At 37.2% G+C, this 13586-nt stretch overlaps 1 protein-coding gene across 9 annotated transcripts in view; it reads left to right on the forward strand.

Moving 5' to 3' along the window:
* KAT6B (lysine acetyltransferase 6B) overlaps positions 1-13586 on the forward strand; it is a 113901-nt gene that overhangs the window by 67157 nt on the left and 33158 nt on the right. For 4 of the 9 annotated variants that reach the window (XM_075758606.1, XM_075758605.1, XM_075758604.1 and 1 more), the window contains exons 7-11: positions 3032-3963; positions 4886-5007; positions 6633-6748; positions 8819-8960; positions 12053-12214. In XM_075758606.1, the coding sequence (XP_075614721.1) occupies positions 3032-3963; positions 4886-5007; positions 6633-6748; positions 8819-8960; positions 12053-12214 (1474 nt within the window). The remainder of the gene's footprint in view (positions 1-3031; positions 3964-4885; positions 5008-6632; positions 6749-8818; positions 8961-12052; positions 12215-13586) is intronic. The other 5 variants (XM_075758612.1, XM_075758610.1, XM_075758611.1 and 2 more) reach the window with 2 other exon arrangements.

The raw sequence follows: 13586 nt of genomic DNA on the forward strand, positions 1-13586 counted from the left end.
CAGTAGTTCAGGTCTCAGTGGTATTCTGGAAAAAAATTATTACTTGAATTCTGCTGTTAAGCTGCCACTGGTTACTGGGCAAAGAGGTTGCAATTCCTTTTGCTTCTCAGGAATGTGTTTATCTAAGACAAGAGAGTGCTGTAATTCTTTTGGTATCTATATTTCCAAGGAACGCTGTAGTTGGACATCTTAAGGCTTGGTTGGAAGATTGTTTAAGACATGTTCAAATGCTGAGTTAACATTACACTTAGTGTTAAACAGGAACAGATTCTGTGTTAACTCCAGTAGCATGTTGCCCTCCATCATATGTTCCTATCTACATATGCTGTTTTTCTCCTATTTAACTGTGTGTTTGGCCATGTCAACTCAGCAGCTGAAAAGCTTTCTAGCTCTATCTACTACTTATTTTGTCATGTGGCTGTTATCCAACCATTTTTTTCCTATAGTCTAATCACCTGTCTGGTATTCTTCAGGGTTGCACAGTAGCTGCTGTAAAACTTTGCATTTTGCAAAATGAGGATTTCTGGAGCCAGTGGAGCCATCATGTAAAAATAGAAGGAATAAAAAAAAAAAAAAAAAAAAAAGTACAGCACACTAGTCAAGTTGATGGATTTGGTGCTGCAGCTTGCTATATTCTCTTTCTCCTCTCTCTGTGCCAGGATCTCTTGTCCTGCCTTTTTGGTCCTTGTTCTAAAGTTCAGTGTATGTTGCTCTAGGAGAGTAGTACAGGACAAGGATGAAGTGTGGCACTATGTGAAACTAAAAAATGTAGTGTTAAAAGAAGAGTGGGTGAAACATCTTTTACTTCTCCGTTTTCGTCCTGACAGACTAACTTAGGAATTTGAATGTCATTGAAATAGCCATACAACTTTCAGTGTTTTAACAGAAATTCCTATAAATCATTGTGCGTGCATAATAAAAATATTTCCTATATCTGGCTTTACCCCTTTGAAAACTTCTAAGCCTTCAGATGGAGTTCTAATACAGTACTACCATGTTCCTGATTTAGGTTCCCACAGTGGATTTAGCAGGAATGTCTGTCTGACACAGTAATTCTGCTTCTCCTTCTTCTTCATACTGTAAAAGAAGAGTTGTGAGGATTTTACTATTACAGTTTACTAATGGGATTCTGAGCTACAGATTTTAAAATAAATGTCATGCTAAAGGATGCAGAAGTTCTCTTGGCATTGTATGATGATTATGAATATTTTTATAAAGATTTTCTTTTTTTTTTTTTTGTAGCACGTGAGCCACATGAGCATGTTAGGGTCGTACTTGGGGAGTAGTACTTTGTACAATCAATATTTGCAATACTGTGGGCACATTTCTATTACTTCAATGTCTTATATATACAAAACAAAGTAATCTTGTTTTGGAAAAATAGTAGTTAGGAGATGAGATAAGAGAAGAGACTTTCCCTCATGGAATCCTATTTAAACATGATCGTGGGGTACAGAAGATGACAGTGTCGTACATAAAAGTATGTAGTCACATGAAATACAGAAAGGTTAGCTGATGCCACTTAGTTCTTTTTGTGTAGTACAAAGAAAATCTGTCCAGTAGTACTGGAATAATTTTTTTTGCCTGTTGACCATCTGTAGGAAGCCCTTCACAGGCAAATTACTGTGTAGGATTAACTGAAACCAGGTGTGTGTTGGCCTCTGGCACTGATGATGATTACTACATCTGGTAATGAGACTAGGTCTTGTGATGGACATAAGCTTATGGCACCAAAGGATTCAAAAGACTTAGAAGTCTTTGGTTTTGTTGCCTCTTAAGCTAACCAAATGTAAGGATGTCTGAGTGGAAAAGGGGCTAGTTCTTAAACTGGTGGGCCCTTAGAGTTCAGTAAACCAGATGGTAGCCCCAGGCTGTTCAATCTCTAATTAGAAGTGACCTGTTGGAATTAATTACTTCAGCATCTCAATTAAGAAGGCAAAATCTGTGGAAGAAAACTTTCTGCTGCAAAGTAAATAAGCTAACTTCACAGAGCAGGATGGAAAAGGGAATGGAAGCATTTGATGCAACTATATAGCTTTGTTTAGATTTGCAATTTGATCATGCCTCCTGATTCCTGGTTCTTTTTTACTGCAAATATTTTTAAAGGTTCTGTTTCTGTATACGTAGAATATACTACTTTCAGCATATCCTTCAGTGTTGTTCCTCTCTTCAGTTATTAGTGACCAGCTAAACCTGTACTTCTGCTGTCACAAATGTTGGCTTTCAGCATGCCCTTTTCCTTCCTAGCATTTAAATAACATTCACTACTCTTCCTTTTCCATGTTAGGCCTGATTTTGGTTTACAGCTTTTCTACAAACACCACTTGATCTTACAGTGTTGCTTTTTTCTTTCCTCTGCTGTTTTTGTTATTGCTACAATTACTAAAGAAAACAGAGTCTATATCTTTGGTTTTGTTATAATGCTCTTAAACTACCTCACTTTGCTTTTAGGTCTTTGGTGGTAATTTTCACTACTAGTGTTGACATACATAATCCAATGAGAATGTGGGGAAAAAATAGTTTCTTGAAAACTGACTGTAGTACTTTAAAGGCCTAATAGACTTTCTCTACAGTTTAAGCAAATGTAGTCTGAAGTTAAGTGTTTTGATATGCAGTAATTTATTAACATTGAACATGTACATCTCCTTTGTGTGCACCATAAACTCTGTGGTGATGGAGCAGTTATTGTACTCAGACACAGTGCACTGATATTTCTCCCCAAAGCAGCACACTTTTGCCATGCCTAAAAGTAGATGGGGAGGCTGTATACTTGGGAGATCTTGCTATCCCAGCTGCTTCTATTTATATGTACTGTAGACTATATTTTAAAGGGAGGGAAAGGGGAGAAGGACAAAAAAAAAAGTGGATGTTATGTCGTAGTGTGAAATGTATTTCCAAAGTGTATATGTCTTTTAATTTCTCTTAACATTTTTAAGAACAGTAGCACAAGTAACTTGTATAAACTGTAGTACTATTTGGCAGTAGTCACAGATTTTTAATGCTGACTTTTATTTTCCAAATTTTTGCATAGGTCTGTAACCAGTGATGAAGGATCCGTGAATGCATTCACAGGAAGGGGGTCACCTGGTAGGGGTCAAAAGACTAAAGTCTGTACCACACCTTCATCTGGTCATGCTGCATCTGTGAAGGATTCAAGCAGCAGATTGCCTGTTACAGACCCCACTCGGCCTGGTGCCACCACCAAAATCACCACCACCTCCACCTACATATCTGCCTCTACACTTAAAGTTAACAAGAAAACCAAAGGGCTCATTGATGGCCTTACTAAGTTCTTTACACCATCACCTGATGGTCGCAGATCACGAGGTGAAATAATAGACTTTTCAAAGCACTATCGTCCAAGGAAAAAGGTCTCTCAGAAACAGTCATGCACTTCTCTTGTGTTGGCTACAGGTACCACACAAAAGCTAAAACCTCCACCTTCTTCACTTCTACCCCCAACCCCCATCTCTGGTCAGAGCCCCAGTTCGCAAAAATCCAGCACTTCCACTTCTTCTAACTCTCCCCACAGTTCTTCCAGTCAGTCAAGTGTACCTTCCTTTAGTAGCCTTCCTAATAACAGTCAGCTAAAGGGACTCTTTGATGGACTCTCTCATATCTATACCACTCAGGGACAGTCTCGAAAAAAGGGACACCCAAGCTATGCACCACCCAAGCGTTTGCGCCGTAAACCAGAATTGTCTTCCACATCAAAATCTAGTAGCCTTTTCTATGGAAAGAAAGAGGTTAGGAGTAGGTTTATTTCTCATGCCTGTACCTCTGGATGGGGGGTGTCTAGAGGACATGCTTTTAAAGCAATTGCTCACCTCAAGAGAACAACTTTCCTTAAAAAGCCCAGGATTCTAGGCAGATTAAAGTATAAAGTGACCCCTCAGATGGGGACCCCCTCAACAGGGAAGGGGAGCTTGGCAGACGGAAGGATTAAACCTGATCAGGATGATGGTAAGCAAAGGTCAAAGCGCCAACCAAACCTGCGTCCCGTCCAAAACCAAAATTCTTATATTGTCACATAGGTCTTAGCTACTTCTCTTGTTCTTACTTCACTTTCATACAAAAGCAATGAAACTTTGACCTTTTATCTAATGCTGACTAAATCTCCAAAATGTTTTTTCTAACTAATACCACACCACCTTTTTATTATTTTTTGCATCTGTAGTGACACTAGGAGCCCCAGATACCTTCATAATGTTGCTTATGGCTGTGTAGTACCGCATGAGTAGCCACTTTTCATGCTACTTCCTTGTTCTTCCCCTGCCCTTTCTGTGGCAGTAGTGCTGTCATCATGATTGTGTGCTGTCAGTGCTTATGATGGTGGGCATTTCAATTCATTTCCCTCTGCTCCATTGCTTTTTCATGAACAATTCCATCCTGCTACAGTCTCCACAACATTTGATCTGTACTGCTGTAAACTACTTTTTTTATAATTACTTTTGTTTAAGAGAAAATATATTTGTAATGTTTGAATGTAGACTTAGCTTAGCACTGGTCTCCAACTTCTAAGGGCAACTTTTTTTCTCTTATTTTTATTTTTACCTTGTAGAGTGTACTGGAATTTATCAAGTGGCGTAGTTCTAGTGATAGAATTTATTCCATTTCACGAGGTTCAAGACTAATTTAGTAGAACTGGACTGTCAAGGCTTATACAGACGGACAAGCAAGTACCAAAAGTAGCTCATGCAATGGCAAACTGCAAAACAAGAAGGGGGAAAGGTTTCTTTTCTGCTACTTAGTAATCCCAAATTTAGTTAAAATGGGGAGTCATAACAGCCATAGCTGCTACAATCCTATGTAGGAGTATCACTTTGGTAAGGCACGCGTAACCTTCATGTCTGTGAATAAACTTTTTGCTGGTTTTAAATAACAGATACTGAAATCAAACTAAGCATCAAACAAGAAAATACGGATGTGTTTCTGGTGGGAAGCAAGGACACTGTTACACAGGAGGATTTGGAAGTATTTAAACAGGCTCGAGAACTTTCCCTGGAGGTAAGAATCATGTTGTATAAAATGTGGTTATTTCTGAAAATAAAAACTGAGTTCACTTTCATATGTCTATTCATTTTCATTTTTAATATATTCCTTTTGATCTAATATGTCGTGCTTGTTGTGAATTTAATTTGGGAGACACTGTATATACAGTTACATTATCCCAGATAGGAGGCAAGGCATTACACTGGAATGGGTCAGATAAGTGACACTTGGGATAGGTTCTGAAATCTATACTTGAGCATTTTGGACACAGGACTACTGCTGATTAAGCACAGAGATTAAGTATAGCTGGCATCCTGGACAGGACTGAGAGGATCTTGGTTGTTAAGAATGTGCCTGATGATTTTCCTCATGGATAAAGCAGCCACTGTGAAAAGTTAAATCTGTCCCAGGAAATACGCTTGGTAGGAAACTGGGTTTAGTAGTTCATAACTTCATTTTACCCAATGATTTAATACATGTTGAATTTAAATACTGTAGACTTTTTTAGCAGTGAAAATATTTGAGCTGAATCTACCACCAGCTGATATAAACAGTTTTAGTCAATGCTCTTCTTTAAGGTATGTAGTGATAATCTAAAGCTTGTGGAGACTTAGATGGGGTTTTCTTGGTGGGGCTTTTTTTGTTTGTTTGGGTTTTTCTGTGCCAAGGAAGCTGGACTTGGCATCTGAGTATTCCTGTAGCAAAATAGACTTCTACTTTTCTGTAAATATGAAATGAGCAACCAGTGTCTCTGAGAACCTGGGTCAGAAGGGAGGTGCTTCAACTGCTACTTTCTATAAAATTGCATCATAAATGAGTATGTCTTGTACTTTTTTCAGTTGCAGAAGTCACTTAATCTTTTTCAGGTTTTGTGTACGAGACCTGACATTACCTGCTGTGGGTCAATGTAGCAACCTTTTTATAGTCTAAATTCACAGTGTGTTAACCAACAAACTCAAACCAAGTTTAAAGATTCAACGTCATTATTAGTTTGTACTTCCATTTGTTTGTGGAAATGGTTCCCACCTCCTCCTTTCTTTGTCTTTCATGTGCAGTCCAAAAATGTTAGGCGGTAAGATTTCTAAAATTTGTGGCATTGAAATTACTTCCCCCTGCTTTTTCCTTTTTTGTATTTCACCAGCCCTTTAGAGTCTAGCAGTCATCTTCTGATCAGCTCAACTTCAGTATGATAGCAGATTAGTGTGTGTTAGTATGCTGTTGACTGTCATGATGTAAATTCCAAGGGCTCTAGAAGGCTTCTGCTGATGCCTTCTCCCTCATTGTTTTGACAAAAGGTCAACTTTGAGTTTGAGCCAGAGCTGTAGAGAAGTATCACAGGAGAAGAGAACTGTGGCAGTTGTGCCTCTTACTTGGCTGAGCCATGCACCATCTATGCATTTAGTTCTAAGGACTGCTCGCTTGACTTTGTGTTTAATTGTTTGGCACCTTGAAAGAAATTTTCACTATTTATATTTGGCTGTTTGCAAACTCTGTCCTCTGTCTGTCCAGGATGGAAGAACTTTAGCAACTAATTTGAATACTTCAGGTTTCTCATGCCTTCACTGGGTGAAATTGATGATACAGAGCTAACTTTCCTTTTTTTTGTATAACTAATATTTTGCTTTTATTGCACCTGACAGAAAATTGGGTGTAAAAATACTGGTGAAACAAGTGGGCGATACCCTTCGGTGATTGAGTTTGGAAAATACGAGATCCAGACCTGGTACTCTTCACCTTACCCACAGGAATATGCAAGGTAGTGAATTGTCGAGATTGTCACATGTTGTTGGAATTTTTACTAATGTCATAATTGTAACTTACTTTCTTTGTGTTTTGTAATTGTTTATAATTTATAACTTTTTAAAGTAAATATCCTTTTTTAATTATAAGTGAGAACAAGGATTTGTCTTGTCTTTTTTTTTTTTGTCTTTTACTAGTTCTAATCAAAGATGCATTAAAAAGACTGATTTTCCTAGTCCTGCATAAACATAGTCTTGCAGTGTGTATTGGCATGGTTTTGTTTTGGTTTTGGGGGCATTTTGTTTGGGGTGGTTTTGTTTTGGGGTTTTTGTATGGTTTGGGTTTTTTTTAAACCATTGTAACCAGCTATGTCCAACTTCTGGACTTTTAGAACAGTTAATCTTTGTTTGTCATCTGGAATTTGTGAACCTCCTTTTTCTAGGGACCAGGGAGAAGTCTGAACATGCTAGATAAAGTCAAAGTGACCAAGTTGTGGCAACAGCGTGTCATTTCTGGCCGCCTTTGCCAGGGTGCACCTTGGAGTCAGGCAGGGAGCATGACCTAGATCTCTGCTTTTTTTGCATGTGCTGAAAATAAATGTTCTATGAATCCATTGGATCTGTGGCACACATGGAGATTTTCAGAACTGTAGAACTGTATTTATCAAGCTCTACTACTATAGCAAGCAACCAACTTAGTGGTCTGTTCCAAAATTCCTTTGCATAGTGTTATTGTAAACTGCCTTTTCTCTCCATCCCTCTCATTCCTAGATGTCATATTCTTTGTGTGATGGGAATGAGGGATATATTGTGAATTGGTAATATAAAAATCAAGGGCTAAAAAAAGTATAGAGAGCACTTTTGCTTCCTCTTATTACCACTGCATTTTTAGTGTTAATATTTTATTTCAGTTACTTTTTTTTATTCATTCAATTTGTATCATATTGTGAAAGAGAGTGTTACTGTTCCATCAAGTAAATTAATCACAGATAGAAGCATAGCAATGGATAATTATTAGTATGAGACAACAGTGGGATGGCATGTGTTGGAGGCAGCATGGTTCTCAGCTCTGAGTGCAGTGGAATTACATCATGGAACAAACAGTTCAAACTACCTTTTATGTTGTTGATAAACTTTGTTAGAATACTGGAGTAGTATAAACCATGGCTATGATCCCAGCATGATCCCAGGATGTGCCAGCAGCTTCAGAGCAGATAAAGATTGGTCTCTGCTTTAAAACTTTGTAGACTAATTAATTTCTGAAGCAACTTTCCACTGCTTCAGTAATTTAAAGATGAAGGTAAATAGCCATAAAATTCACTGAAAGGAGCAGTTTCTGGTATGTAGAACACTTGTCAGCATTGTCTTACGCAGGGCATGTGGGTTACTTGTATGGAGTCTGAACTGAATCCTTCCTGGAGGAGTACAATCATCTATCTTCCCTGTGTCGTGGAAATGTGTGGAAGGGAGGCTTTTTGCCTATATGCAAACTGTTTGGATGGACTTTTAGTTCAAGTGATAGGTTAGGAAGAGGTGAGGGTGTACAGTCCTACTAGTTTGCTGTCACACCCGAGTATTTTGAAGACAGTGGAAAGAAAAATCATCTCCTAGCCTTGCACATGTACAAAATAAGGAAAATGAAGGGGAAGGAGGTTCCCTGTGTTCTGCTGTGTGTCTCCTTTGTCTTTATTAGAAGAAGGGTGAAATTTGAGGTGTGACTCCAGTGTACCTACTGTGATAGAGACCACAGCAAAAGCTTGGGCAAAATGTGGGAAGGATGAAGTAACTGGGATCTACTAGAGGCTGAACCACAAAACAGCTGACCATAGTCCAAATCTATTGAATTAGGTTCATTGTGATTGAATGAATCTGATCTTACCTTCCTTTTCTAATGGTTGATGTGAAAGTGTAATCATTTGCTCTAATGTGTTTTGTTTGGGGTTTTTTTAATTTTTTTTTTAACTTAAGCAGCATTTACTCATGGTACCTAATATTTAAATGGGGAGGGCCTTTCACTTTGTGGAAACCTTTTGTTTACAGAATTTAACATTTTTTTTGTATAAAATATCTTTCTAACTTTCTTACAGATTACCAAAGCTTTACCTGTGTGAATTCTGTCTTAAATACATGAAAAGCAAAAACATTTTGTTAAGGCACTCAAAAAAATGTGGCTGGTTTCATCCTCCAGCCAATGAAATCTACAGAAGAAATGATCTTTCAGTATTTGAGGTAGGTATATCAAAATCTAAATTTCTGAAAGTAACTAGTTTGTAAACATTACAGACCAGTTGTAGAACTAGTGAAAACTTTAACATACTTAAATATTTCCTTGGAGATTCTTCTTATACTGCAAAAACAAGTCCATCTTCACTATCCTGTTCCACCCTACCATGTTCTGTCACAATTTTTACTTTCTGTACTTGTACTTCATGCATTATCCAATCCCTTAAGATGTTTGCGTAGCATGTATCTTAGAAGTGGACTGCAATGGAAGCTCTTTGACTGGATTGCCTTTCCCTTCTCAGCAAAGTACCTCTTGCACCCATTCATTTCTGGCTACTGGAGTATACTAATACTAATCATAATGTAGATGCTTCCGATGTATAAAAGCAAGTAAAGCAATTTCTTGTGTATTATTGTAAAAATAGAAATGTAGCTACTCAGTGCTTTTGCTTTCCTTTTGGATGTTTGAGAAACTTTCCCTGAAACACTGTGATTGGGTGACAGAGGTTCAGTCCAACTTTGGCCAGAACCCACTGCCTTTAATTTAGAAAGTCCAGAGTTGAGCTTGTGGCTATGTATTCTTTTATAATCTAAATTAATCTATTGGGAGATAACTTCTGTTTAAAGTTTGGGGTTTTAAGAATATCCTGGACAATAGAATTCTGTGTTTCAAGTAGCATGCCTGCAGTTACTAAAGCTATGGATTAACTTCCACATTTCTATGTCTCGAGATGTTACTGATTGCATTAGCAGAAAAGACTGTTGGGGTTACTAGGACTTCTTTTGAGGCTATTTATCAACAGTAGTATTTAGATGTGTGTATTGATAACTGCCTTTTAATTGCAGATCATAGATTCTACTTGAAACTTGCATTTTCATATTGTATAAATATGTCGTGCTTGGTCATTGCCATTATCTGTTCGAACAATGGTAGATGTAGTCTTGAAGTCCTTACTTAAATTAGAACAAGATCTTAATATTTGGTTCACTTGTTTGTTTTTGTGCTATTAAAAAAAAAAAAGCTATCTACATCAAGATTGCTTCTTTCCTGACTTGGGCAGTTTTTGTAAAGATTGTAGATCTGTCAGCAAAAGACTTAATTCGTAAACAGACTTAACTCTTCACCTATCAAGAAACAAAATTGTTCCAGTCAGTCCAAAATAACTTACATTTTCTCTACTAGCAGGTGTTAAGAGCTGTGCAGCATACAATAGGCAAATCCTGCTTTCCAGTTTATTTTCCTTAGCAAATGCCAACACGTGAATAAAAACTTCGTGAAAAACCAAAGTAAAATAAAGCTCTGAGAAAGGGGGTGGGAGCGGGTGGGGGATCAACACAAAACACACACAGAAAACAAGGTGCATGTGAAAGCAGTGTCCCAACTCTTTTTCCACTGCTTTTAGTCTCTTCCTCTATTTTAGGTGCTTCAATAAGCACTTATGTGAAGACTTCTGAAGTAGTGATTATTTTTTAATTCAAAGGTTAATGTCACTTGTTATTCTGACAACTGTAGAAACTGACTCATCAGTTGATGTCCTTCCCCACAGATACTTTCAGGAATTCTATGCACCCATTTTCTGTTTGACAGAATGAAGGGTTTGTGGTTTCCTTCATGCTTTTTGTTTTTGAGAGAAATAGAAATGAGTTTGGCATTTAAGATTTATGTACTTCAGCCCAGAGCATGACTTTGACAGATTTGAGAAAAGACTTTGACATAGTTTACTATTATGCTCTGCGCAAGAAACTTTTGCCAGATGCTTGCTTTTGAAGTTGCAGACCCTCTCTTTTTTTTTTTTGTTTTCCTTTTTCTTCCTCGCATTTAAAACTGATGAACGAGTTGTGTTTGCCTGGAATTTAAGGACTTTTTTTACTTTCCTGTAAAAATGTTCTTACTGAAAAAGATATCTTATGTAATTTGAGGTCTCAGATTTAAGGTTTACCCAGTGGTGATTTGTACTTGCTTAGTGTTTGCATTTAATGTGCACACTTGCTAATAAATTTGAAAAGGAATAAAAAGCATCTGGACAAATGGAGTGAGTTGTACGAGAGCTTAATGTACTTGGTAGGTTCTCGAGTGCTGTATGCAAGTTTATCCTGATGGCTTTAGGAGTAGTAGCTGTCCAGTAAATGTTTTTTCTTTAATCCAGAGTATACAACTATACTACTGAAGTCACCTTGAAATCCCTGAATATATCCAAAAGGATGGGTTTTACTCAGATTTGTAACTAGGATTCTTAATAAAAACAGATTACAAAAGAATATGGCTTCTTTTTCAGCACAGTGTGAATAACATTTGAGTGTCTCTGTGAATGAAATACAGCTAGTGACTTTATCAAAGAACATCAATACAAGCAAACCTTCCCATTAAGAAGATTATTTTAAAAATGCTGTTGCCTTTGACTGAGCCTTTGCTTTCAGGGAGTAACTAATTGATCTAGGAAATTTGCATCTGTGTCTGGCTTTTCTGTAGCTGTCTCAGTCACAGCTTGACTCTTTACACTCGTAACATACCTAGACTAATTGTAATACTTAGCCTGAAAATTTACTTCTCTTGCTCAACAGCATCTTAGTCTAGCATAGACATTTTGTCTTGTCTAATTTATCAGAAACATTGCTGTGATTGATATGGAATTGGCAACTCATTCATGGGCCTTATAACTTAAGAATTCAATATAATACACTTCATTGTTTTCGTTGTGCATTTTTTTATTGTTGTACGCCACTGCTTTCTAGCAAACTACAGTTTAATGTAGTTTTAACTAGTACATTTTTGTTGTCTGCTAGTCATTCATTTTCATTCCAGGAATGGAGTGAAAAAGATTAAGTCTCTCACTTGAGCAATTAGAAGGTGAAGTTACTTTGTATAATAAATCCAGATCCTTGGAGGATACTTACAAACACAAAGTAATTATATTAACTGGAGAATTCTTACTTAACAAGAAGCTGAGGCATTTCTCTTCTGAACTTTAACATGTGCATGGGCTTTCTGTAACACCATCTTGTTCATGTTTCCTTCTAGGATATGATTAAATCAAGAAGTTGTTTTGTCCTAACATGTTGGTGGCATTGGGAATAACTGCATCTGTCTTGCTTTCTAGGTTGATGGCAATGTGAGCAAAATTTATTGTCAGAATCTTTGTTTGTTAGCTAAGCTCTTTCTGGACCACAAAACCTTGTATTATGATGTTGAGCCATTCCTCTTCTATGTCCTTACAAAAAATGATGAGAAAGGCTGCCATTTAGTTGGATATTTCTCTAAGGTAAAAAAAAGTGTGTTTTGTTATTTTCTTAACACTTGTAGTTTCCCACTCTTTATATTTGTGCCAGCAGCGAAGAAAATTCAGAAACTTGAAATCTTCTCTACAAATCTCAAATATAATGTGTGTTATCTCAAATGCTCATACTTTCCTGTCTCAAAGACTGATGCAAAATTGAGAAATTGCATGTGCATTCGGCCATATGCATTGGGGTGTTTTGTTGGTTTGGTTGTGGGTTTTTTGGTGTTCATTTTGTGGGTTTTTTATAGTGGTTTTGGGGGGGTTTTTTGGTGGTGTTTTTTTTTTTGTTGTTGTTTTCCAGAATGTCTTGTGGTTTCAGTTGAAAAGTAAATTTTTTTCCTCCTCCTACCATTTTTGCAATAATATACAAAGTCTACTTTCTAAAAGTGCTAGATACTTGAAATATGAATGTGTTTTCATGGTTTTACTGCTAACAGTTCAAGCTGGCTATTTAGACATAAATGGCCGGCTGTGTTCATCTCTTGTACACAGTCTGATCTAATGCAGTTACTCATTGCCCTGAGCAAGAATACAGTGTCTAACTTTGTGGTGGATGCCTTCTTTAGAGTGGATGTCTTTATTGGTTGTGGTTTTGCTTTGAATTTTAAAGCACTACATGGCTGTTACAGACAAAAATAATGCTTAGGTGGACTGTCGTGACAAAGATGACCAAAAATAATGATGAAGTATATTTAGATGTGTTTGCAACAGGAAAAGCTTCCATTAGGAAATTTGTCTGTAAGAAGTGTGATGAATTGGTAAGTTACTCAGAAATTCAGTACTTTTTGCCCCTAGTATATAAATGAATTTCTTTAGGAAGTGATTTGTATGAAGATACTACTTTGGAGAATTTAAAAAATCATGTCAAAGTACCTGCACATTATAGTGATCTCTTGGGGACTGACCAATTCCTTCTGAGATGTGGGCCTTGCTGGGATTAAAGTAACTGTGAGATGTGTAGGCACAATTCGCACTGTCTCTTATGTCAGTCAAAAGTTCTTGTGGCATACAAACATGAACTCTGATATAGGCAAGTATTTTCTAGTAGATTTATTTAAGGTACTGCAGGTGGTAAGATGAGTCTCTGTTGATGTTTGTTCCTTCTTTCAGCAAGGATGCATTTTCTTTCCTTGCTTCACTGCTGTTGCTTTTGGCCAGTCTGTTTGTCACATCTGATAATAACAAATGTTTTCCCTACCAAAACTTAGGAAAAATAACTTCATGTCAAATTCTACTGAAGTACTAAAATTCTTTACTGAATTGCATGTATGTTGTCCCTACCCTCCCTTTTGGGGGTGGGGGGAAGAAAAAAAAAAACCACAACAAAATAAAAACCCCAACAAATGTGTGTGCA

The sequence above is a fragment of the Balearica regulorum genome, chromosome 7 (assembly GCF_011004875.1).
Source record: "Balearica regulorum gibbericeps isolate bBalReg1 chromosome 7, bBalReg1.pri, whole genome shotgun sequence".
In the NCBI taxonomy this organism is placed as follows: domain Eukaryota; kingdom Metazoa; phylum Chordata; class Aves; order Gruiformes; family Gruidae; genus Balearica; species Balearica regulorum.